This window comes from Durio zibethinus, chromosome 13 (genome assembly GCF_047325235.1).
Source record: "Durio zibethinus cultivar Kanyao isolate XHJ-2024 chromosome 13, ASM4732523v1, whole genome shotgun sequence".
NCBI lineage: Eukaryota > Viridiplantae > Streptophyta > Magnoliopsida > Malvales > Malvaceae > Durio > Durio zibethinus.
In genome coordinates this window covers 11,183,753-11,210,016 of record NC_143174.1, presented here as the reverse complement: position 1 = coordinate 11,210,016, position 26,264 = coordinate 11,183,753, and the positions used below count along the sequence as shown (strand labels likewise).

The window sequence follows — 26,264 nt, the reverse complement described above, 5'->3', positions numbered from 1 at the left end:
TTGTCCCGTGTCTTCAATTTTGTGTGCTAATCATCCATCATTTAACCTTCAATTTCTAACCAATTAGAAGCCATTTAATTGCCAAATTGGCCTTGAAAAATCTAGAAACTTCTAACTCTAATTATAACTCCAAAACCACACCTATGCATTGTATCCATTTTAGCTCATGTAACTTTACTACAAAAGTGACAAAACACTAATAAGATAAAAAGAATATTTCAATAAAAAATATGAGTATTAAAACTTTAATTGAAGTTCAATTAAAACTCAAATAAGAAAATGAAATAATGAAGGAAAGGTAGAAAAAATCTCCTAAGTATGGCATTTAAGCAAGCTTAACACTAGGTTCAACCAAATGGTAGCATTTTACATCAAAATGCATCCAAAATGACTCCAAAATAACATTTTTCCTCTTTTGCCATATTTTTACCTATACATTGAATATTTAGGAACTTATGAATATTTTTTTCCATATTTTCTCAAGGATCAAGCAAATGTTTACCATAAAATGCCCTAAAAAGGTATGATAAATCACTAAAATTTTAATGTAATCACTAGTGCCCTTAACACTCACCCTCAAGGTAGCTTTCTCAACAATACTAAAACCAATCCAAGGATGGAAGAAAAAGAACATTACAAGGCAATTGCCTTCAAGATTGGTAAACACTTAATTGATTATCCTACAACCACAACATCCTCTAGTACATCTATCTAGCTTGTCTTTGTTAATGAAGAGGAGTAAGAGAAAGAAAAATAGTAAAAGGAAAATGAAAAGGTGGGAGATAGTGCAAGTCCTCACACTTTTCAAGAAAGTAGTATGTCCCATCCCTTAACTAGTAAATTAGACACCTACTGACCTCCAATACTAATTCTTCAAAGATTTCAAAAGCAAAAAAATTAGTTGTAGTTTACTAAATTTTTAGAGATTTTCAAGAAATTACATATTAATATCCCCTTTGCAGATGCATTAGAGCAAATGCCTAGTTATGCAAAATTCATGAAGAAGATACTTTTTAGAAATAGGAGGTTGATAGATTCTAAGACCATTGCATTTACTAAAGAGTGTAGTGCCATTACCCAGAGGAGCATTCCACCTAAACTTAAGGACTTGGTAGTTTCACCATACCTTGCACCATCGGTAATCTCTTCTTTGATAAGGCGTTTTGTGATTTAGGTGCTAACATTAATTTGATGCCCTTATTTATCTTTAGGAAACTAGGTCTAGATGAAGCTAAACCTTCTAAAATGACACTTTAGTTAGCCAATAAGTCTTTGAAATACCCTAGAGGCATAAAAAAAGATGTATTGGTCAAGGTAAAAATTTTATCTACCTAGCTGATTTTATAGTTTTGAAAATAAAGGAAGATGGAAAAATATTGATCATCCGAGGTAAACTTTCCCTTACTACTAGCAGAACCATTATTGATGTTCAAAAGGGAGAATTCACCATGCAAGTCTAGGATCAAAAAGTGAAATTTAATGAGTTTCAAGTAATGAAATATCTTGGAAACTCTGATGACTATGTTAGGGTGGATATAGTGAGTAGATTAGTGTGTGATGTTTTTTTAGATAATCCACTTAGTAACCTCCATGAGTCTTCCTTAGGTGATGAATCTTATAATAGTATATAGTGGGTTAAGACTACTAGTTATGGTCTTCAAGGTCATTTTGAGCCATTAAGTGTTCCTTTATTTATTATTCCTCTAAAACTTTCAATAGAAGAGCCTCTTTCCTTAAAACTAAAGCCTTGGCTTAATCACGTTAGGTATGAGTTCTTAGAAGAAGACTATACATTACTTGTTATTATCTCCTCTGTCATGGATCCTATTTAAAAAAGTGAGCTGCTACGAGTTCTTAAGGATCATAAGAAAGCTATTCATTGGTCCATCATTGATATTAAAGATATTTATTACTCTATTTGAATGCATAGGATCCTCCAGAAGATAATCATCAGGCTACCATAAAGCACCAGCATCACCTCAATTTTAAGATAAAAAAATATGGTAAAAAAGGAAATCATTAAATGGCATGTGATAGCATTAAAGTATATAGTGTTTTACAAGTTCTTTTTAGTGCCAAAGTTTTGAAATTTAATAGAATTTGGTGCCTTTAATGTGCGTGTTCTTGATTTTTATGTTTTATGCATTAGACATGAATTCCATGCAAGATTAAGTCAAGCCTAATCGTTGTCTTATTCGGCCATGAAAGAATGAATAATAACTAAAATCCATTGATATTGAGACTCTTAATTTCATTTGGATTAAGAAATCCTAAAGGCATTTAAATTCCTACATGCATTTGGTTATCTCATAATGAAGAGGAATCTTATATGTAATTGATGAATTAAAGGCTTATACTTGGACAAGGACTCCCAATGATATTCAACCAAAAAAGATTTTATAAGAGAATGACTCTTTGATCAATCTTATAAGAGTCTAAATCCAAGAAGGATACTTTCTCAAGAGATAAGGCTAGAGTTTATATTCAAAAAAGCTTTATCTCGAGAAAGTTTGAACCCAATGCAACCACTTCAAGAATATTGCTTTTGGAATTTAAGCTTAGCCGAAACTTACAAAGATTACATGATCAAGATGTGTGCCATGCAAGATCAATGTCCAAGATGAATCCCATGGTAGCATGATCGGTCAAGATTCTCTAAGATTGAAGAATCCCATGTTTGGCTAACACTAGAAGATTAAGATAAATCTCATCATTTAGTGTTTTAGTAGAATCAAACATGTGAGCTTTATCTTTACCCCTTAGTGGAACTTACTAGTATAAATAGGAGGGTTCACTTTTGTATCCCACATTCAATTTTTCTTTTCTTTTTTTGGTTTTCTCTAGATTTTTAGTTCCTTTTAGGTTTTCTTTGTATTAGGCTAAGGTCATAGATTAGCCATTGCAAAACTTTTGTTTTCTTAAATCTTGAATTTCAATACAAGTATTCTTAGTTTCAAGATCTATTTTCTTGAAAAGATTTATTTGTTGTAGTCAGTTCTACAAGTTCTTTTATTGTTCATAGTATTCAGCCATAATCTTTTATTCAATACAAGCTCTCAGTTTTTATACAATCTTTATTACTTTTTTCTTTTATGCTATTCCAAGTTTCAATAATCCCAATTTTCTACCATTTTTAAGTTTTCAATCTTTGTTTTTTAGATATAGTTCTATTCAACCAAATATATTGTTGGCTATCGTAACGGTTTTGGGGACCACTACAAAGATTTGAAAAACAAAAGATACAGTCGCCACTAATCTTTTTTATTAGATGTGATTGGTCACTTATTAAAATTTACCTTCTTAATAAAATTTTAAAACTAATTAAAATTTATTAAAAAGATAATTTTTGGGTTTGCAAAAATAGTTTAGGTTAAGAAGTCCATTATGCGTAAGGAAGAAATAGCACCCCTACAGCACCCACTTAAAATGGTACCAATTAATCATGTATTATTTTTTAACTTTGATTAAAAAGGGTCTTAATTTTGGTATTTAAAAACTAATTTTCATAGTTTTCTTTATTGTAAAAAAACATATTTTTATTTTTTTAGTATGTTTCAAAAATAAATAAGAACCCATATATTGAAAATTTCCTAAAAATATTCCAATACTCTGACAATATTAAAAAGAATCATCTCACTTAAAGAATTTTTAAGAATCACTACTCGAAAGTTTTGAAAATCCTATCATCGGTGGTTCACATTTATTTTCAGTATTTATATTTAAAAAAAAACATAAAATATCATATATATATATATATAATTTTAAAGCAAATAGTATTTTCTAAACTCGCTTCTATACCGTTTATAAAAAAGGAGAAATTTTTACTAAAAATTAATCTGAATTCTCCAAAACATTAGTGATATTTTAGATAAATTTTTTTACTTAAAAATTTTTAAAAAATCACTACTCAAAATTCTTTAGGATCTTATCCTTGGAGATTTTTCAATTATTATTTTTTAATTATTAAAAGTCATGTAATAATATAATTATCTATCAATACATTGGTTTTCTAAAAAAGCACTCTTATTTATTAAGAAAACTGTTCAAATTAAAGAAAATAACTATAGAATGGTAAATTTTTTATTGAAAAGACACTTTTAAATATTTTAATACTTTAACAATTTTTGGAAGACTTTTCTCACCTAGGAAATTTTTGGGAATCACTACTCAGATTTCTCGGAGTCCCATCATTGGAATTTTCATTTATTTTTTCCTTTCTTATTTAATTTTAATTCCAATCTTTAATTTTTTTATTCTAATTTTTAATCGTTAATTTTTAGAAAATAGTTAATTATATCAATTTCATTATTAAAAGAACCATTATATATCATTACTAACATCTATCAAAATTTTAGAAAAACAGATAAATGAAATCTTATCTCTTTGTATTGAATATTTTCCTAAATACTCTATTACTTTGGTAGTATTTTTTTAGAAAAAAATCTTCACCTAGACATTTTAGAGAATCGTTATTCGGATTTCTCTAAAGTATCATCCTCGGATAATTTCATTGATATCATTATTTTATTTTGGATAAATCTAAAATGCATAAAAAAAAGAAAAGAAAAAGAGAAAAAAATAATAAATAATTACCCGAAAAGTAAAGTGGAATATGATAGTTTAAATTGCATATGGAATTAAAATTAGCATATAAATCCACTCATAAGAAAATAACCAAAAACATGAAATTTGAATTGTAATAAAACTTGAACAATATAAAAGAAATACGCCTAGCCTTGAATGATAAGTTATGCATGAAGACGGGCCTTATGAAGAACAAGCAAATTTCAAAGTTGACCTACTGCCCATTCAAAATTAGCAAATATATAGTGAACTTGAAATCTCCTAAAAGCCAATTCAACAATATACAATGCATGCTATGAGTACTATTACTTATGAAAACAATAGACCACATGCAAACAAAGACATAGTGCACTTGAATACTATCTACGAAAGTAATAGGTTATGTGAAGAAGCAAAAATAGTGGACATGAAGGCTATTAATGAAATTAATAAGTTGCATTCAGGAACAAAAAAATAACTAAAACAAATAAATGGCAAGCATAGAGGGATGAAATTTGGTTTAAAAACTCTTTGTCGCAGCTACAAAAATCACTAGTTTCTCTATGTTTTCCTATAGTTTTTTTATTTTATTTTGGACAATAAGCTGTTCATGGATAATAAAAAATGAATAAGATACAAAGCTAAGGAAATAAAATAAAAAAATAAATAAGAAAAGCTTTATGAAAGTGTATAACCCGAGATTGCCTAGTAGAGTAGCTTGAGTTGATGCTTCAAGCAAAAAAAAATGTAAAAAATTAATTCCACTTTTCTTCCCAATTTTCCTCTTTTAGTTTTCTTAGCTCCAATGTACCCCTCTTTTTTATTGTCTTTTTTTTCCTTTTTTTCCCCTTTCTTCAAAACTCAGTAGCCTTCTCCTTCCTTTTATTCTTTTTCCCCTTCTCCATCCTTCAAAACTTAGCAGCCTTTTCTAGCTTTTCAAGAGGCCCCTTAAAAATATCTTCTTTTCTTGGTGAGTATAGGCCATCGGATCCAATCTCATCTACTGGCCAAAATTTCTTCCTTTTTTTTTTCAAGGAACAAACTTTGGTCATTGGATCAAGATCAATGAAAGATCCAATGGTTCACATTATTCACTACAAATGTTAGATTTTTATAGCTTTTAAACTAATAGAAAGGCTATTTTACTCATAGTGTAAAATTTTTAGTATTTAGGTTTTTTTTCTTAAAAATCAATATTCCCATCCTCATTTTTAGGATTTTAAAACACCAAAAATCATGAAATATTATAAAAATTAGATCTAAAAAGTTTCATGAAAATTCGAGCTTGGAAAGGCCAAATTACGAAAAGTCCTTATAAGGGTATATTGGTAATTCATACTTCTTGGGGTACTGCTATGATTTCAAATGCATAAAAAATAATAAAATATTATAAAGATCTAAAAACTTTCATAACAATCCAAGCTGAAGAATGTAAAATTACAAAAATACCTTTATATGGGGTTTTTAGTAATTTCACACTTTTTGGGGAACTGCTATGATCTAAAAATTTTCATGAAAATCCGAGTTTGAGAAGGCCAAATTACAAAAATACCCTAAATGGTATTTTAGTAATTTTGTACTTTTTCCTATGTAATAAAAATTTTAGTGTTTTAAAAATCACCAAATTTAATTTTAAACCACATTGATTCCAATTAGGTTGTGAACTTTAAGGATTGACTTTGGTTCTATTCATTTTGACAAAGTTTTATGTAATTTTGACTAGAGTTGACTTTAGAATTTACTCAATTTATTTATTCTTTATTTCTCATGCATCAACGTGAAAAAGGTATCATCCGTATAAATCCCATGTGAAAGAGTTTGACAATAACCATACAGGTCTCATTTTTCTTTGTTTAGTAGGTTTAAATATCATTGCATGTTATAAACTCTTAAATGGGCCTTTTTACGGGCTTTAAATGGGCCAACTTATGGCCTTTTATGGGTTATAAATTGGCCTGGGTCAACCATGCTAAATATGTTCCAAACAAAATTCAACATCTACACTTTCCAAGTAACAGTTAGTTAAGTAAATATAAGCATATACATTGTTCTTTATATATTCTTGCTTATTTTTAGTTGCAAATCAATCCAAGTTTCTATTAGTTTAGATATAAGAGTTTAGTTTATCAACTTTAGTACTTGAATCCACCCAATAATTTAATTATATAATCATTGTGGGATTATACTATACTTTCATCATTACTATTATTTGATTACGATCTATGCATTTGCATTAAGAAAAATAAAAATCAAGTTTTTGGCACCTTGTCGATGATTATATTGGTGCTAAGGGACCAATATCAATACCAATTCTTTCTACTTTGTAATTTAGACTTTTTATTTTCTCGTTATAATGTGTTTATTCTCTTTCATCTTTTATGTCTGATTTTTATTGTAATGAGGCTAAAACCTTTAAGGACTATGCCAAGCTATTATTTGAGTATTCCCATCTCCAATCAACATTCCAAAATCTAAGACCATGGACCACTATTGAGAGGCATGTTGAAGACCTCTTTATAGCCATAACCTCACAATTAGCCTCTTTATTTGAAAAGGTAGATGAGCTTGAAAAAAGTCATAATAATAGTTATGTGCATTTAATCCAAAGCCCATTTGATAATTTTCATGTCTATTATGGGGAATAATTTAGTCATAGGTGTCAAGATAACCTATCTTACTATTATTCAAACACATACACTCAAGGTTGGGAGAGTCATCCTAGTTACCCATGGGAACATAGTCAATAGGAACCCTATAGTACAATATCCATGTATACCCCTCTTAATCCTATTAATTTTCGACCACCACAATATAAAATATACTCCCTTACCTCAAGAAAAGAAACCTCTCTTAAAAGAGATGTTAAATCAAATACTTCAAAAATAGATCTTAATAATGCATCAAGACCAAGCCTCTCTTAAGAACTTTAAGGAAATGGATTAACAGTTAGCAATTGCCCTTAGCACACACCTTCAAAAGACCCTACCTAGTAATTTTGAACCTAACACTATGCAAGAAGATGAACAGTACTATATGGAGCAACTATTAAAGGAAAACAAAGAATAGTACAATAACCTTAGTGAAAATGATAGAAGGGAGGTTGATGTTGACTATAGATGTGGCATGGAGCTATATAGTGATTTTGGATAGGTTAGGTCTAAAGAAACCTTAAAAGATGATGGATCGACTAAAAGACATGAATATATCAATAAGAGAATAGCACTAGTCCTGATTAAAGTATTTTTAAGCCTTTTAGTCCATTTGTGTCATTTCCTTAGCCTCTTGAAAATCAACTAAGGGATAACTTAGAGATGACTATGGTGGAAAAGTTTATTGATAAGGGTTTACAAGTTAAAAACTTGTTTGAATCTTTAGAAACACCATTCACTAAGCTTAAGGAAAAAGATAAAAACACACCCTTACATTCACCTAAATTAAATCGACTATGAATAAACCTTTAGATTTAAAAACCAACCTTATAATTTCCATAGTTGCACCTCTTTCATTGGTACTAAAGCTAGTGCTCACCTACCTTAGTTCAGCTAAAATAAAGACATTGTTAGAGGTAAAAAATTTAGCCACAACAATTACGCACCACTACCTTTTAGAGCCTAATGTTGATAACGTGGAAAGTAAAAAAATCATTAAGTGAATGGATGTTGGTGTAAAATATAGAGTAATCACATAACCCCACGAATAAAGGTATGGTTCAGCTTGACCCAAAACTAGCACTGCTTGGGAGGCAACCTAAGTTTTACATTAATTGTTAAGTTATGTTTTTTTTTTTTTTTTTTTTTTTTTAAGATAGGTATGCTTTTATTTTGTTTTGTTTTTTAGTTGTGTTCTTAGGAATAAGGAGATGCACAAGATATCTAAGAAAGCCTTAAATAAGTTTGGCCTAAAAAAGGAAAGCAAAAATTGGCAAGTATCTTTTTTTCCCTAGTTCTTAAATGTTTTACTTGAAATATTGTCTAAATTAGGTGTGGGGGAAAAAGAATGCTTTTGTGCTAAAACCTATTTTTAGAAACTATGCTTTATTTTCAAACTAACTTAACTTGCTATAATCATAATTATGCAAACTTAGTTAAGGTTTCATGAATTGTTCAAGAATGACTTATGTATGATATAAGGAGAACTATAAATATAGTGAAGCATGAGATGAGTTCTTTAGTAGGATTTTTGGTTAAGTATGATTTTTATATTTTGCGCATTTAATCTTGATCTTTGATATGGATAAATCTTAGCGAAAGCATGTACGGTATAAAGTTGCATAAAAATTTAAAGTACGAATATAACTTTAAAATTTATCTATTCAACCTTTGAGGCAAAATTCTAGACTGTATTTGATTTAGGCAAATGGATCTAAGCATTCTTTGGATAGTTTGAGCCTTTTCAAGCCCTCTTATGAATAAAGCATCCTCAGTAACTTATTTTTTAGCATTTATATTCCTTTTTCTTTGTTTATTTAACCACATTAATACGCCTAAACCTTTTATTTGAATTTATCCTTTTTTTTGTTACCCAACCCAATATTGCTTATGTACAAGTTGGACAAATCAAGAAAACAAGCAATATATTTAGGAGGAAAGGAGGCATAAGGAAATCAAAATTCAAAAAAAAAAAGGTAAAGCAAAATACAAGCCGAAAATGGCTATGAGGAAAAAAAAAAGGAAAAAGAATAAAAATACCTTAAGTCCTAGAAAAGTTTCAAAGTTTTCAAGTCAAATCATGAGTCCAAGAAATCAAGAAAGTAAACAAAAAGAGTTATTGAGCCTAAAATTTCCTTTTTCCTCCTTGTTCTATGCCTTGCATTACAAGCCTTAAAGATCTTTTAATTTGAGTCAAGTATGCAAGTCTAACATTAATGAAATGAGGAAAGTAAACATATGAAATGTATTCTATCTTTAAATTAATATGTGATGGCATATGTTACATTTTTTTTACTTAGATTGTATGTATGGATCAAAGATGGAAACTTCACATGCATGAAAGTTATATGAAATTGAAAGTTTACCTTTGAATGAGTTTCTTGTTATCTATGTTTATAATTATCTTTGTATTATACTATAGTACATGATTGATAATTAGTGAGATTTTGACTTAGTGTGCATATTTTTTATTATTTGTAAGTTAATTTGAGAGTTTTACTTAAGGACAAGCAAAGAGTTAAGTATAGGGATGTGATAGCATAAAAATACATAGTGTTTTACAAGTTTTTTTTGGTGTCAAAATTTTAAAATTTGGTAAAATTTGGTGCCTTTAATATGTGTTTTCTTGATTTCTAGTTTTTATGAATTAGGACGTGAATTCCATGCAAGATTATGTCAAGCCTATTCATTATCTTATTCGACCTTGCAAGAATGAATAATAGCTAAATCCTATTTATTTAAGAACTCATAAGTTCACTTGGATTAAGAACTCCTAATTTCACTTGGATTATGGAATCTTAATGGCACTAGAACTCCTACATACATTTAGTTATCCCATATTAATCTTGCATGTAATTAAAGAATTGAATACTTATACTTGGATAAGGACTCCAAATGATATTCGACTAAAGGAGATTTTACAAAAGAATGACTCTTTGGTCAATCTTGCAAGAGTTTTAAAGTGAAAAAGGACACTTTTGCAAGAGATAAGGTTATAGTTTCTATTCAAAAAAGATTTATCTTGAGAGTGTTTCAAACAAATACAACCACTTCAAAAATATTGCTCTTGGAATCCAAGCTTAGCTGAAACTTATGAAGATTACATGATCATGATGTGTGCCATGCAAAATTAACATCTAAGATGAATCTTAAGGTAGCATGATTAGCTAAGACTCTTCAAGATTGAAGAATCCCATGTTCGGCCAACATGAAAAGATTAAGATAAATCTCATCCTTTGGTGTTTTAATAGAATTAAACTTGTGAGCTTTATCACTATCCCTTAGCCAAACCTACTAGTATAAATAAGAGGGTGCACCCATGTATCCCACTTTCCATGTTTTATTCTTCTCTTCTTTTTTCAGTTTTTTCTAGATTTTTAGTTTTTTTTAGGTTTTCTTTATATTAGGTTAAGGTGACAAATTAGCCATTATAAACTTTTTGTTTTCTTAAATCTTGATTTTTAATACAAGTATTCTTAGTTTCTAGATCTATTTTCTTTCAAAGTTTTCTTTGTTGCAATCGATTTTACAAGTTCTTTTATTGTTCATAGTATTTGGCCATAATCTTTTATTCAATACAAGTTTTCAGTTTTTATGCAATCTTTGTTACTTCTTTCTTTATGCTATTCTAAGTTTTGATAATCCCAATTATTTATTGTTTTCAATCTTTATTTTCTAGATAGAGTTCTAAATGACAATTGGTTAAGTAGATCTAGGCCTATACATTGTTTCTTATATGCTTTTGTTTATTTTTAGTTGCAAATCAATCCAAGTTTCTATTAATTTAGATATAAGAGTTTAGTTTATCAACTTTGGAACTTGAATCCACCCAACAATTCAATTCTATAATCCTTATGGGATGATACTTTACTTTCATTACTACTATTACTTGATTACGATCTATGCACTTGCATGCATTAAAAAAATAATAATAAGCTTGACATTGGTATCATATATCCCATTTTTAATAGATCATGGGTTAGTTTGATGCAATGCATGTTCAAAAAAGGTGGGGTACCTATTGTCTCTAACAATAATAATAAGCTTATTTTCACTAGGATTCTTACCGGTTGGCATGTGTGCATGGACTACCGAAAGCTTAACAAGATGGCATAGAAAGACCATTTCTCACTCCTTTTTATTAACCAGATGCTCGATCAATTATCCAAAAATAAGGTTTATTGTTTACTTGATGGTTACTCTATAATAACCAGATTGCCATTGCTCTAGAAGATCAAGGGAAAACCACATTTACCTATCTATACGAAACCTTTACCTTTGCGAGGATGCCCTTTGGATTATGTATTAAACATGCTATCTTTCAGTGGTGCATGATAGCTATCTTTTCAAATATGGTAAAAGATTTTCTTAAGGTTTTCATAGATGAGTTCTCTATATTTGAAGACAATTTTAAACAATGTTTGGCTCACCTCAATTTGGTGTTAAAAAGATGTGAAGAAACTAACTTGATATTAAATTGGAAAAAGTGCCATTTTATGGTACAAGAAGCAATGGTACTAGGCCACAAGGTTTCTTCTAAAGGCATTGAGGTTCACTTAGCCAAAATAAAAGGTCATTGAAAAACTCCCACCTCCTACCACAATTAAAGGCATTAGGAATTTCTTGGACATGTTGGTTTCTACCATAAGTTCATTAAAAATTTTTCCATGATCTCTAATTCTCATGTTATTACTTGAAAATGAACTGAATTTAGATTAGATAAAGTCGTACATGACAACCTTTATGACTTTAAAAGCAAAATTGATCACGACACCTATCATTGTAACTCTTGATTGGGACCTTTATTTCGAGCTTATATGTGATGCTAGTGATTATGCTATTAGGGCAATCTTAGGATAAAAGAAAGGTAAGTTGTTCCATGCCATCTATTACGCAAGTAAGACTCTCTCAGATGTTTAACTTAATTATGCCACTACTCGAAAGAGCTATTATTGTTGTTTTTGCATTTGATAAATTTCGCTCTTATCTCGTTAATGCAAAGGTGATAGTCTACATAAATCAATCTACCATTATACACTTGATAACAAAGAAAGATACAAAGCCTAGGCTAATTCGATGGATCATTTTTATTCAAGAATTTGATTTAGAGATAAGGGATAGGAAAGGGATCAAAAATCAAGTCTCTAATCATCTTTTTAGGTTAAAAAATGGTAAAGTAAGTAAAACTATCATCAATGAGACATTTGTTGATAAGTAGCTTTTTGTGTATGGCCACTTCAGCTTACCTTGGCATGCAGATTATGTTAACTTCCTAGTCAATGAGGTGCTTTCTTTAAAATTATCTTCTTAACAAAAGAAAAAGTTTTTAAATGATGTCAAGTATTATATTTGAGATGAACCTTATCTATTCAAGCAATCCAAAAATCAAATCATTAAAAAGTACATCCCTATGAAAAAAAAGTAGAGAGAATACTTAAACATTGTCATATATCAAACTATGGAGGACATTTTGGAGGAGAGAAAATTGTAACAAAAAGTGCCACAATATAGTTTTTATTGGCCCACTTTATTTAAAGATGCATACAAGTTTGTCTTCAGGTGTTATCGATGCCAGTGAGTGGGAAACATCTAAAAAATACATGAAATGCCCATGAACAACATACTTGAAGTTGAAATTTTGTATATATGGGCATTGATTTCATGGGATCTTAATCTCATCTTATGGCAGCCTTTATATCTTGGCAACAATTGACTAGTTTCAAAATGGATGGAAACATCGATCTTACCCACTAATAATGTCAAGGTTGTCATGAACTTTCTTAGAAATAACATATTTACTTGTTTTGGGACACTTAGAGCCATCATTAGTGATGAGGGGAGACATTTCTACAACAAATACTTTGCTAGTCTTTTAGTGAAGTATAGGGACTCCTATAAGGTTATTACTAGTTACCACCTACAAACAAGTGGCAGTTAAGGTGTCAAATAGGAAAATAAAAAAGATCTTTGAAAAAATGGTGGATCTTTCAAAGAAGAACTAGTCTAAGAGATTAGATGATTCATTTTAGGCTTACAAGACTACTTTCAAAACTCTTATAGGGATGTCATTGTATTAACTAGTAATTGGAAAAGCATATCACCTTTCAGTTAAGTTAAAACACAAAGCTTTTTGGGCTCTAAAAAATTTAAACTTCGACTTAAATATAGTTGGTGAAAAAAGGTTGCTGCAACTTAATGAGCTTGACAAGTTTAGATTACAAGCTTATGAAAGTTCCAAACTTTATAAGGAAAAGATGAAAATGTGATGTGACAAGAAAATCCTGAAAAAGAGCTTCAAGCTTATTAGCAGGTACTGCTCTTTAATTCCTAATTGAAGTTTTTTCTAGGTAAACTAAAATCCAGATGGATAAATCCTTATGTGGTCATATGAAGGAATCATTTAAGGTGAATAGGAAAAAGTTGAAACATTATTGTAATAGAGCTATTGATCAGTTGAAATCTATAATTCTACAATCTGATCCCACTTAATTTTTAAAAGAACGTCAAGCTATAGACTATAACTTAATGCTTTTTTGGAGGCAACCTTCTTAGAAGGTAGCCTAAGTTTTCTATCCTTTATTGTTATTTCTTTATTAGTTATGTTTATTTTATGTTTAATAGTATTTTTTTTAAGTTCTTTATAGATATGAATGAAAGCATCTTTTAGACCCACATGATGATATTCGAAACAATATAAAGGTTTTTAATTTACTATTTTTTACATTACACTTTGTTTTTTGCTTCTTTTAAAGTTTTGCTTGGTTGTTTTTTATATATAGGGAAAATTGAAAACAATCATGGAAAGTTTAAGGAAAAACCTTAGCCATGTCAGGGAAGTAGTCTTCACCTTTTGTGCTTAAATTTGTATTTGCTTACACATTGAGGATAATATGCATTTTAAGTTTAGGGCTTATTCTTAATTGACTTTTACTATAAGTCATTAGTATGCTTTTATTGGTTGATTGTCATTGATCCTGTGATAGAAATCCTGATTGACTTTGATGATAGCCTTCAAAAAAGAATAAATATTGGGCAAAGAATTAGATGAATCTTAGAATTTGCTAATATTTGATTGCAACCTTTTGGTTGTGAGTATTTGTTATGATATTGAATTGTATGTTATTTAGTGACTATTTATGTGATCATAGGAATTGCATTTCATTTTTTGAAGTTGTAATTATGTTTGGATTAATTAAGCCTTTCAAGCCAACCTTAATGCATATATCTATGGTCACCCCTTTTGAGCCTTATACTACCATTTCTTTGTTAAGCACCTATATCAATAAACTTAGACCATATCTTGTATTTTTATCTTTCTTGTCCTTACCCGTGTGCATAAGGATCATTCATGACGTGATTACAAAGCTATGTAACATTTGGGAAATGGATAAAATGAAAAAAAAAAGAGAGAAAAAAAAAGAAAAGAGTAAAAATAAAATAAAATGAAATGAAATGAAACAAAAAAAAGGGAAAATTCAAGTTTGATGGATGATAAAATCTTGAAAGCTCCCATTTTTTACATATTTAATTGATCCTAAGCTTGTAGTGTATAATTAGGATACTTGAACTTAAAATTCCTTCTATCTTATCTCTACCCTAACCTAACATTACAAACTAGCAAAGACCTAAAGATTTTTAGTTTAGCATCAGTCTAACGTTAGTGGAGAAAGGTGTGAAAGGCAAACATATGGAATGTATGTGCTCTATGATTTTTTGTGTTAATTCCATGGTTGCATATTCATCACTAAATTGCATGTAATACTATGTAATGAATATTGCACAAAATGAAACTTTATTTAAGTAAATGCATATTCTATGATGACTCTCATGACTAGCCCTCGTTTATGATTTGTTTTAAGCTATAATCATTATGCAATTTTTTAGGAAACTATTTCTAATTGATCATAAGAAGTGAAAATAACTCACTATAAGTTGATTTTGCTTGAAGACAAGTAAAAAAATCAAGTTTAGGGTGTGATAATTCTTTTTTTATAGAATTATCATATACTTGATTAATTATATGACTTACTTCATTAATTTTTACTTGATTCTTAGAAAATTCATTTAATTATCCACCTAATTTACTAAGTGTCTCATGTGTAGATAAATTAGAGGATCTAAGCCAATGTAATGCCTGCACTTTTTGTTCATAATAAGCAATGGTCGAGTCTTGCAAAGATTTTTTTGCCAAGGCATTACAAGAGTTGCCAATAAGGATTAAGAGCTGAGGTGAGCTGTATACCATGAAAAGATGAAGCCATTAAGAAGTTGAGAAGTTGCCAAGACATACCAAGAAGTGTCTAAGTTGAGAGCTACATTACTAGTGCATGTATGGGGTTTCTTTCATGCATAGGCTAACTTGCAAGATGAGGAAGCTAAATTAAAGAGCTTCAAGTTGATTTTGGAAGGAGAAATAAGGAGAAAAGCTAGCTAACAAGCCATGGAATAAGCCAAATTTTGGAGCAATGAATCGGTAAAGCATGACACAAAATGGGATACCATTAGCAGTATAAGACAAATAGGGACCACTTAGAAAGAGATAGCTTCTGAAATTCTTTATGCAACAAGGTTACATAAAATTGAAGGGGCTTGAGTTTGGAAATTTTAAAGGATCACAAGGATAAGATGTGGCTTTTTGGTGGAAATTATTGAAGAAGCATATGGGCTAAACCAATGGGGCATAAGTGCATAAAGGACAAACTAGCACCAATCTACCAGCACACTATCCACTATAGTTTTAAAGCCAATTGACCTAAAAAATGCCTCATTTGGAAAAGGGGACAAAGTCGCCAACATATGTCCTAGGTGGAGGCATCAAAGTTTCTCGTTAGCCTAACTCAACATGCAACACAAGGTGAAAAATGAGCTAGCAAAGTTCAAGTTTTTTTTGCTCTCTACCAATAGCAAAAAATTCCTGAAAGCTAGCTAGCTATTTGAAGGGTGAGAATTGCACAAAGAGAACCCTTGATTGGTTGAATGAAGACCTAGTCTAAAGCTTTAAATAGGATATTTTAAGAGAAGAGAAAGAGAGTTGCATTTTTCTTTTCTTTGTAGTCTTTTTTAATTTTTAATTTTCTATTCCCTATGTATAACAAATGAGCAAGCAACAACCATATTGACTTTGCCTTGATGTCATGGCTCCATTTTAGTTGCTTTCAATTTTATTTTGTTGCTTTTTAATGCCATTTTGATTTTTTTTCCAGAACTAGCACCTTACTTACCATTTAAGCTTTGTTTACTTACATTTTCATCAATTAAAATTTCAATTTCTGCCATTTAAATTTCCAACAATGTGTTTTTTTATTTTCCAACCTTATTCTACTTTGTTTGAACTTGTTCTTTGTTGAAAAGGATAGTCTTTAATAGCTAGATGGATTCTTATTCATCATTAGGCATCAAAAGGCTTAGCTCTTGTAGGCTTTAGTTTTCTTTTACCATTAAAGTTTTTGCCTTGTTGCAGTTTTTGTCTAGTTTTTTCTTTTTACTTGGTTTTTAGTTTCAGTTGCCATTTTATTTTCTGTTTTTATTCTTTTGAATTGATATGAATGATGCTTAGTTGCTGTTGGTTACATGTTTGATAAAATAACCTAGATATAGCCTTTTGTTTCATGCATTTTTCAACTATTTTTCAACCTAGTTTTTTTATCCATTTTGGTTCAGTTTTTGAAGTCCTTACCCAAGTTATATCATTTTTAAAGTCTACTTCAAAGTTGTGCATTTAGTTTTAGTGTTGCACAAGAGCATTTTTAATTTTTATAACACTCATCCCATTAGGTTTTAGTTGTAGGCCATTTTCATCCTCATGGTTTGCACTATATTTTCTTAGTTTTTTTGTTAGTTTTTAAAGGTAGTCACATAGCTTTTTAGTTCATTTTTAGGTCTACTTTAAGGCATGTCATTTAGTTTTACAGTTCCATTAGGTCGTAGGAAGTTTTCATTTATTTCTAGCTCTTAAGTCTTAGTTACATGCATTTTAATGTTATGATTTGCATTTTAATTTTCTAGTCAATTGAGCTGATTTCTACTTTTAGTTTCCTATAGGTTTTTGGTTCCATTTTGTGCGTAGTTTAAGTTGTATAAGTTAATTTTCACTTTGAAATACATTAGAGTTACATTCCCATTCATTTAAGTAGCTTAAATGGCACTTTAGCTTCATTTAGGAGTTTAAGCATTTCAGTCATAGTTTAGGTGTCTTTTTCAACACTTTGCTTGTTATTTTAATTTAGAATAGCTTAAGTCTAGGTCCGGTTACATGCATTAGTGTTTAGGCTGGTTATTTTAAGAGTTTTGCATTTTGTGTTTTAGGTGTTCGATAAAATGCTTGAATGAAAATTAATGTCATTTCATTTTAGATTTGTAATTTAGTGTTAAGGCTTTTCAAATATGTTTTTGGGTCATTTTGTTACTGCATTCCTAAGTCATTCTCATGTTTAATCTTTGTTTTAGACATCTCATGTATGGTAGGTTAGATTAGACATTTAATTAGGTCAATTGTTAAATGGATACTAATTTTTCCTTTGAGATTTTGTTAGATTAAGCTTTTGGTTTTCACTTGCTGCTTCCTGGTTCTGACTTCTAGCCCTTTGTCTCATTAATTTAAATTTTAATTCATGTTTTAAAGTTGTTAATTTAATTGTAAGATTTACAACTTTTTATTTTTAGTAACTTGTTATTTTTAATAACTGCTATTTTTAGTAAACTTTCCATTTAGTACTTGCCATTCCATAATTAGTAGATTAATTAGTTTAATTATTTGGTAATTTTTAGATTAATTTAGAATAATTAAATCACAAAAACTTTAGCTTTACCAGTTTTACCTTAAGTGTTAAAATTGGTACTTATCCATTTGATAGATCCCTTAATCCCTGAAAAGATGATATTTGAAATACTTTCCATTTGTATTACTTGTGCGATCTGTACATTTGTGGTTGCTAAAAACAATCTACATTTGACTTGTCTATTGTCAAACTTGAAGGATGAAATTGATCATCTATTGGCTCATTGTTTGTTGCATTTCTATTTGGCTTTTAAACTTTGCAATTTCCATACATTTTTCTTCCATCAATTTAACAAGATCAAACATTTTTCTTTTCATTTCAACAAATTTTTCATCCTATGTAGTTGAACTAATGATCATGATTAGCATGACTTCAAAAAATAATCTAATGGCATTATTGGTGGAAAGCTAGAATCTTCGTTTGACATTGAAGTTCCTTTACCAATAAGCCAATGAACCTTGCAAAGGTTGTTGCAAGATCAGACATGCAACTTGTTTGAGCAGAGAGATCTTTCATTGAGATCATATGACAAAGTGATTCGCTTGATTATTGAATGAGAAGAAATGAAAACCATTGAGTTGTCATTGGGTGTGCAAGAAATTTGCACACACAAATTTCGTGTTCGAAAATCTAAAACACAAATGAAGTGACAAAATTTAATTTTTATAAATATCAAATATTAAGTACAATTCTTTGTATATTTTCTTATAAGAAAATAATCTTTGATTTAATCTCTCCAAAAGCAAAAGTGATCAAAGGCTTCAGCTTAATCTTAAATGGAGTGATTGGAAAATCTTTAAAACTATTTTTTTTATCGTAGAGAAGAAACATGAGTGATTTTCATGGGCAAAAGCTTGATCATGAACTAGTGAAAATAATCAGATCTTTAAAAACTTATGATTTTTTGGTTGGTTGCTTGAATTTGAGATGGTTTGAGTAATTTTCAAAGAAATAGTTGAGAATACTTGTTATTTATTTGGAGATTGGTTGGATTTGAATGGCTTAGATAAATTGAACAATTTGATCACCTAAAACTTGGAAAGATGGCTAGTAAATTTTGAAGGTTTGAAAATGAGGCTAGGATTTCTCTTCTAATAACTTTGATTTTTATCTTTAATTATTTTAAATTAATTAAAAATAATGAAGATAATTCATACATAAAATTTAATTAGGTGATCTATAAGTAATTGAATATAAATTGGTTAAATTACGTGTTTTCATCTTGATTTATCAAATGATTTTAATAAATTTTTGATAAAATTTGTTTAACCAACTAAATATTTAATTTAATTAATTAAAATATTTTCACTAAGTTTTCATTGTAGAATTTACTAAAGCATTAAAAAATTTAACCATTAAAAAAGAATACGCAGATATAGTAAATAAATTACTACTAAGATTGGGTAGAAAAATTAAAGGGTAGAAGTCAAAATGGGTCTCGGTTTTAGGGTTCATGTTGAGCAGCAGCTCACACTCTAATAGAAACTAGAAATAGAGGCAGCCTCTCCTCAACTGACTGAGTGACTCAGAGTCAAATCCTTCTCATTTTGAGGTTGGTTTTCTCTTCTCTCATTGCATTTTCCTTTTACTCTTTTTATGTTTCGATGGATTCGTATTCATTTGCTTTGCTTTCCTGGTTTAAACCTCAACTGCAATTCCATGTCATAAAGCTTTTCAAGGACTAGAGTGATTGCAGATTAATCGGATTTTCTTTTCTTTTTTTGCTTAGATTCATGTTTGAGATGAGTTAAGTGTTTTCTTTTTCCTTTTAGTTTTAGCTTATTTATTTCTGAAACTTTGATTTTGATTCTTTTTCTTCTGCTGGGGCTGCAGTCACTTCATGGACCAGGTTAGTGAATCAACCCTTGTCATTTCAATTTACCTCTTATTTTGCTCCATTATTTATGCTTTTTCTCAATTTTCCAGTACGAGAAAGTTGAGAAGATTGGTGAAGGAACCTATGGCGTTGTTTATAAGGCTCGTGACCGCATCACCAATGAAACAATAGCTTTGAAGAAGATTCGCTTGGAGCAGGAGGACGAGGGTGTACCCAGTACTGCAATTAGAGAAATTTCTCTCTTGAAAGAAATGCAACATGGAAATATCGTTAGGTATGCTATGCACTGCACAACTTAACTGTCCGTTACCTTTTATAACATTGCTGTTTCTGGCTCACCACTTTGAACCCATTCGGCTTTCTGTTTGTGCTACTCTGTATTCACTGCATACTTACCGAATGCATTCTTATGATACATTTTTAAAGACAACATGAGTCATGCTAGCTATTGATGCTTATCTTGTCTGCAAAGATTTTTAAGTTTTTAAATGCAGCTCTCTCACGTTAATATAAGATGAAGTGAATCAATTATTGAGTGAAATAATAATAATAATAATAATAATAATAATAATAAACAGCAACACCATACTTTTCTGGAAGCAGAAAGAAGATGATGGTATTGCTCTATTTTCTTAAAGGAAGCAATTTGACATATGTTGGTTAAACTAAACCCATGCATTGGCTTTTTTGGATCTGAAAATTTTGAAACCAAGGTCATATTTTGGACCATGTGCTAACTTCCTCTTGTCTCTTGTATACATTCGCTGTAACTGGTTGTTAGGCAGCTTCTCTGATTGATCTTCGGGTGACAGGTTGCAGGATGTAGTGCACAGTGAGAAACGTTTATATTTGGTTTTTGAATATCTAGACTTGGATTTGAAGAAGCACATGGACTCATGTCCAGAATTTGGGAAAGATCCACGAATGATAAAAGTGAGTGAGATTTTTCTTCTGTTTGAAGGTTTATATGGATAAAAGTTACCACACTGTTTGGAGTTTAACAGCTTTAAACTATCACACCCCATTGTCCAAAGACTTAATATGATGGTTACTGTAGGTTTTCTTTGTTTATTAGTAGAGATAATTTACAAATATTTTCTGAAGTGTGAGGAGTTGTAGTTCTTTTATCTGCAATCTTCTCATTCAAGTGTTCAGGGGAAGCCATAAATATGCCATCTCACCCCTGTTATGTGTTGTATAAAAATATTGAGCTTAACAAAGCAGAAATGTAGTGCTTTTGGAACTTCTCTTCAAGAGATGTCTAATTGCACAACCCCTCTCCTTACCGTATTAATTACAGTATTCTAGTTTTGCATCTTCATATGAATGCAATAAGACCTTGCTATTATCAGTCTTTGGTTGACCTTGGTTGTCTAATGGAATTTGGGTGATGATACTATTACTCATAAACGTAATGTTGTTATTTGATCATCTTGCAGACGTTCCTTTATCAAATTCTCCGTGGTATTGCTTATTGTCATTCTCATAGGGTTCTTCATCGAGATCTAAAACCACAAAATTTGCTGATAGATCGCCGTACCAATGCACTAAAGCTTGCTGATTTTGGACTGGCCCGAGCATTTGGTATACCTGTTAGAACATTTACGCATGAGGTATCAAAAATGCCACCTTTTAGATTTTTGGCTGTTCACTTGTCTTACTAATGCTTGATTATTCCCATCTTGTGTCAGGCATTTATAGTATATCAATCTCTCAAAAGTAATATTATATCTTCCCCTTGTACAAGAAAAAGCAATTACAAGTTGGAAAAAGGAAATTTCAATTTGCTGGAAAAACTCCTTGGCCTTGCTGCATTTCTGCAGGATGAAACCATTTTGTTTCTACTTACTGACAAGAAAATTCCAATGCTTGACGTAGGAAAAGATAAGAGTATGTGCAACTAAGATTTGTTGGTTGCATCAAATAGTTTCCCTTGCCTTACATTCAGGATTTCCATTGCTCTGGGGTCTCTAGTGCAGTTTTAGATCCCTTTAGAGCATTGGTGAGTAGGTTTCTAGTTGAATATGCCCTAAATGTTTTAGGAAAATAGAGCCTGGCTAATTTACCTGCATGCTTAATATTTTCAATACATAAGCATAGAGATATTAGCCTGGCTTCTAAAAGTAGTTGCTATCTCTAGGTAGTTACACTGTGGTACCGAGCACCAGAAATACTGCTTGGATCCCGCCATTACTCTACTCCAGTCGATGTGTGGTCAGTGGGCTGTATATTTGCTGAGATGGTAAACCAGCGGCCATTATTTCCTGGGGATTCCGAGATTGATGAACTGTTCAAGATCTTCAGGTGTTGTACTCTCCTTTCTAAAAAGTTGTTGCAGTCATTTTATTTTGGTTTCCTTCCCTCCATGGAAGTTGTAACTATTATATGTATCTGTTTCTGGTGTTCTTTTATAGTTCTTTTCAGCATCTACCTTCAGTGCATTTATTAAGAGTCTTTGCTCTGATAGTCTTTGAAGGAAGATTTGATATGTTATTCAAATGTTAACTCATAAATGATTTTAGACTATTGTTTAAGTATGTATATGCAGGGAGCATGGTTGTCCTTAAACCTGAATGTATAAATAAGTTTATATGGTGGCTAGCCAATTTTTTGTTTAAACAGACATGGACATTGATGGTCTTATATAATTCCATTCAAAGGAGTGTCCCTTATTTGGTGGTTGGGTTCAGCAAGGTTAAATATCTCTATTTCTATTCTTTTATGTCTATTCTTACCTGGTTTGTTCCCCTTTCACATGTTGGGAAAACTTATTTTTTAAAAATTTGCATCATTTGGTCCACATAGGCACTAAATTTGGGTTGAATTTGGAAAAGATGAACTAAACTGAGTTGTTTGAAATTTATATTTGGCTTGTACAAGAGAAAAAAAAAAAAACAAAAAGAAAAAACTGGGCAAAATCTTTTTAGTTTTTCTTTGAGGGAACTGTTTATAAATTTTAAATAGGTAGCGTGACTATGTTTTCTCTCTATTTTTTTACAAGTCTTACAATTTTGCTCTTCCGACATTTGATGTCTTCATTCTTTATGTGCACAAGACTATGCATTGCTATAACCATGAGTACTTGTTTTCCATTTTGCCAGACTGCAACTTGCATCTCTAGTGACTAAAACTAAAAGAAGAGTTATATGGCATTAGAAGATATGAACAATGTTAAAAATTCTTATTTTGACCACTGGATCTGTTTCTTTTTATTTTATTTTTTTAGTTTCCTCCGCCTTGGGAATGGGCCTGTTATGGTTGTTTATCAGTATTTTACATTGCCAAACATCCACGCATAACTTTTACATGTATGTACAAAGAAAATGGAGCTCTTTAGTTCATTGAACATAAAATATTGCCTTCTACATGAAGCATGTAGGAGAATATCAGTGGAAATTTGCTCCTAAAAACTTGTGCATTCTCTTTAGACTGATCTATTGTTTTTATATGAAGAATCTTGGGTACTCCAAATGAGGATACATGGCCTGGGGTGACTTCATTGCCTGATTTTAAGTCTGCTTTTCCAAAGTGGCCGCCTAAGGTAGAATTGTGTTTATGGAATCTAGTGGTGATATGTTGTCATCAACCTCTTAGGGAGAAAATATTGTTGCAGGAATTAATCGATACACCATTTACTTGCAGGATTTGGCTACTGTTGTTCCAAATCTTGAATCAGCTGGCATTGACCTCCTTTCTGTAAGTATTTATTTGGTGTCTTTTTATTTTTTGCTTCACCTGACTATGTAACTATAAAGTAACAAAGTGGGATTTATATAAAGATAAAATATCTTTCCTTAGTGCTTATGAGTTGTGAGCTGAAGTGACATCCCAATTTTTTTCTTTCGCCAAGGTCAGAAATATTTAGGTGATTGGTATGCTTTTGTCAGATTTAGGGTAGACATGAATGACTTTGGATTATTATCTCAGTTGTTTGTGTATATTAGTGATTATATTAGTCCAGTCTCACTGCAGCTTGAGATCATATTCAATTTGGCTGATCTTAATAAATTTTAGAAAAGAGTTGCTTGAACGTTCTCATCCATTTCTTTGATATAGAGCCGTTTTTGTGAGCTTTAACGTATCATGATTTCTGATGATCACTAAGGAATAATTTCATACACAAATTAAGAACATCTCTGTAATTTTAACTGAAACATTCAACTATTATGTTTCAGAAAATGCTTCGCATGGATCCCAGTAAAAGAATTACGGCAAGAAATGCTCTTGAGCATGAGTACTTCAAGGATATTGGGTGTGTACCCTAATACCTTTTACCCTGAGAAGCGTCTATATATAAATGTGTAGCATTTTGTGGGTTTTGATTGTGAGAAATATGTGTAATCTATATTATTATATTTTCTTTGTTTTTCCTCATTGCAATTTTTTTTTCCTCTTATCAATTTTTAAGAACCTAATTTGCATTAAATGGAACTGGTTTTTTGCAGTTACCTTGGAATTGTGTAGCAATAGCATCTCTTTTTAATGTCTGTCTTATGTTTGCCTCGTGAGTGAAGTGAGTGAATGACAGCACTTTCTGTGGATTCTCCTACTCTATAATCCTTTGGTTTAGATTTTCTGTAGCTTTTGATTTGATCGCCGAAGCAGCCATTTGGTTCATGTAGTAGTAAATTGGTTTTTATTTTGATTAGTTGATTAGGCTTTCAGTGAGACTTGGATCACCCTTTACCTTAAATGTTCCGCCGATTGTCCAATCATGAAGCCCCAGCAGCCCTATTTCAGCGTGGTTGCTGCACACCGTTCAAATTTACCCGTTCAAAAAAAAGGTGATATTTATTAAAAAATTAATTTTTATTGAACTATTGCATTAAATGAAAACTTTCTCAAGTAGTATTTCCCTTACCTTAATAATTACATTGTGACAAAAAAGACTAATAATTACATTTGAACACACGTTAAACGAATGCACGTAAAACCTTGATTTTTTTTTTTTTTTTTATATAGCGAGTCAAGAAATACTCCTCGAACAATCCAGGGAGAATGTGATACAAAATAAGGTCTTAACAATTCCAAAATTGGTTCCACGTGCTGATACTTTTAAGAGACATTTTTAGTAAGATGACAGTTTAAATTTTATGTTTTTTTTTTTTTTTTTTTTTTTTTTTAACTTTTGAGTTATGGCTTATTCTTAAAAAAATAAGATTTAAATTTTAACATTTATAGTTTCGTTTTTATATTCAGATTACAACTTTCTTGATAAAAAAATAAAAATAAAAAATTCTCAAAGAGGCGGATGGATTTTATTTTTTGTAATTTAATTTTTTAACTTGGTTGGAAAACGTTTCTCTGCGTTAGCTATACTATATTTTCAACAGCGTCAGAAAAAAAAAAAAAAAAGTAAAGGGAATTAGAAACCTTCGAAGGTTTTGTTAGATTTAGGAGGGAGAGAGAAAATTTTTTTCATTTGCCCTTAATGTTTTTTTGAATTATATTATCTTTTTGTCTCTTAAAATGACAAAAAAAAAAAAAAAAGAGTGGTTTTTTTATTTATTTCATTTCACAAAATAAAAGATAAAAGATAGCTAAGTGCGTAAAATTTCCGTCATGTGTAGGGTGTAGGGAAGGGTCAGACCCACTGGGTCCAATATATATATAGATAATGACATAAAGAAATTTTATATAATAAAGCTATTTTTACATGTTAAATAAATAAATAATTTCATAACAATTTACATATAAAATAAATCAATAAAAAGTTTACCTGTTAAATAAATAAACAATATACATCTTAAATAAAGTGAAAACACATTTCTAGCACCCCATTTAAAAGATTTAGCTAACAACTTAGAATATGGAATAGATACTATGAAATATATAAAAAATAAAACAAGAGATTTTTGCATGTTAAATTATTTATTTATTTTTTTATTTAGTATGTAAGTTGTTTAACATCTTAAATAAATAAATAATTTAAATATTAAATAAATTACATTTTTTTTCTGAAAAATCATAACCTTTTAATATTTAGACTACAATTTGGCACTAATATAGATAGCATTAATGAAACTAAGTCTTATTTGACCCATTCCTTTAATATTAAAAACTTAAACATTTAGACATCTTATTTTGTTCAACGTCTTTCAATTGATTTGTGAAGATGATTTCAATTACATTGAGTTCAAATGTTAACGTAATTATTTAGTTTAATTTTGGATTCATGCAAATTCGAATTTCTATTAAGTTCGACTTTCAAAACCGTCGAGCCATTTCTAAATTTACTAATTGAGTTTCATTTTTGGATCTCTGGACCTTCTAAATATTTGTTGGATCTTGGTTCTTGATTTTGGACAATTTTGTTGTTCATTGGGCTTTAAATTTGTTAATTTAGGTTTTTTAATTTGGGTTTAGTTTGTATATATATATATATATATATATTTATTTATTTATTTATTTCGAAAAAGTTAACAAAACCAGAAACAA

General features: G+C 30.2%; 1 protein-coding gene across 2 annotated transcripts; it reads left to right on the top strand.

The window, feature by feature from the left end:
* The first annotated feature begins 19,413 nt into the window (after positions 1 to 19,413).
* Positions 19,414 to 24,494, top strand: LOC111302821 (cell division control protein 2 homolog A). 2 transcript variants are annotated; one of them, XM_089741851.1, is made up of 10 exons: positions 19,414 to 19,541; positions 19,823 to 19,838; positions 19,916 to 20,100; positions 20,639 to 20,759; positions 21,266 to 21,439; positions 21,967 to 22,130; positions 23,280 to 23,367; positions 23,469 to 23,522; positions 24,002 to 24,078; positions 24,272 to 24,494. In XM_089741851.1, exons 2-10 carry the CDS (start codon positions 19,830 to 19,832, stop codon positions 24,288 to 24,290), a joined length of 891 nt encoding a protein of 296 aa, XP_089597977.1. In that variant the 5' UTR covers positions 19,414 to 19,541; positions 19,823 to 19,829; the 3' UTR covers positions 24,291 to 24,494. The 2 variants fall into 2 exon arrangements, with proteins under 2 accessions (XP_089597977.1, XP_089597978.1); XM_089741852.1 differs by lacking the exon at positions 24,272 to 24,494 and having other exon boundaries at positions 24,002 to 24,271.
* The last annotated feature ends 1,770 nt before the right edge of the window (positions 24,495 to 26,264 follow it).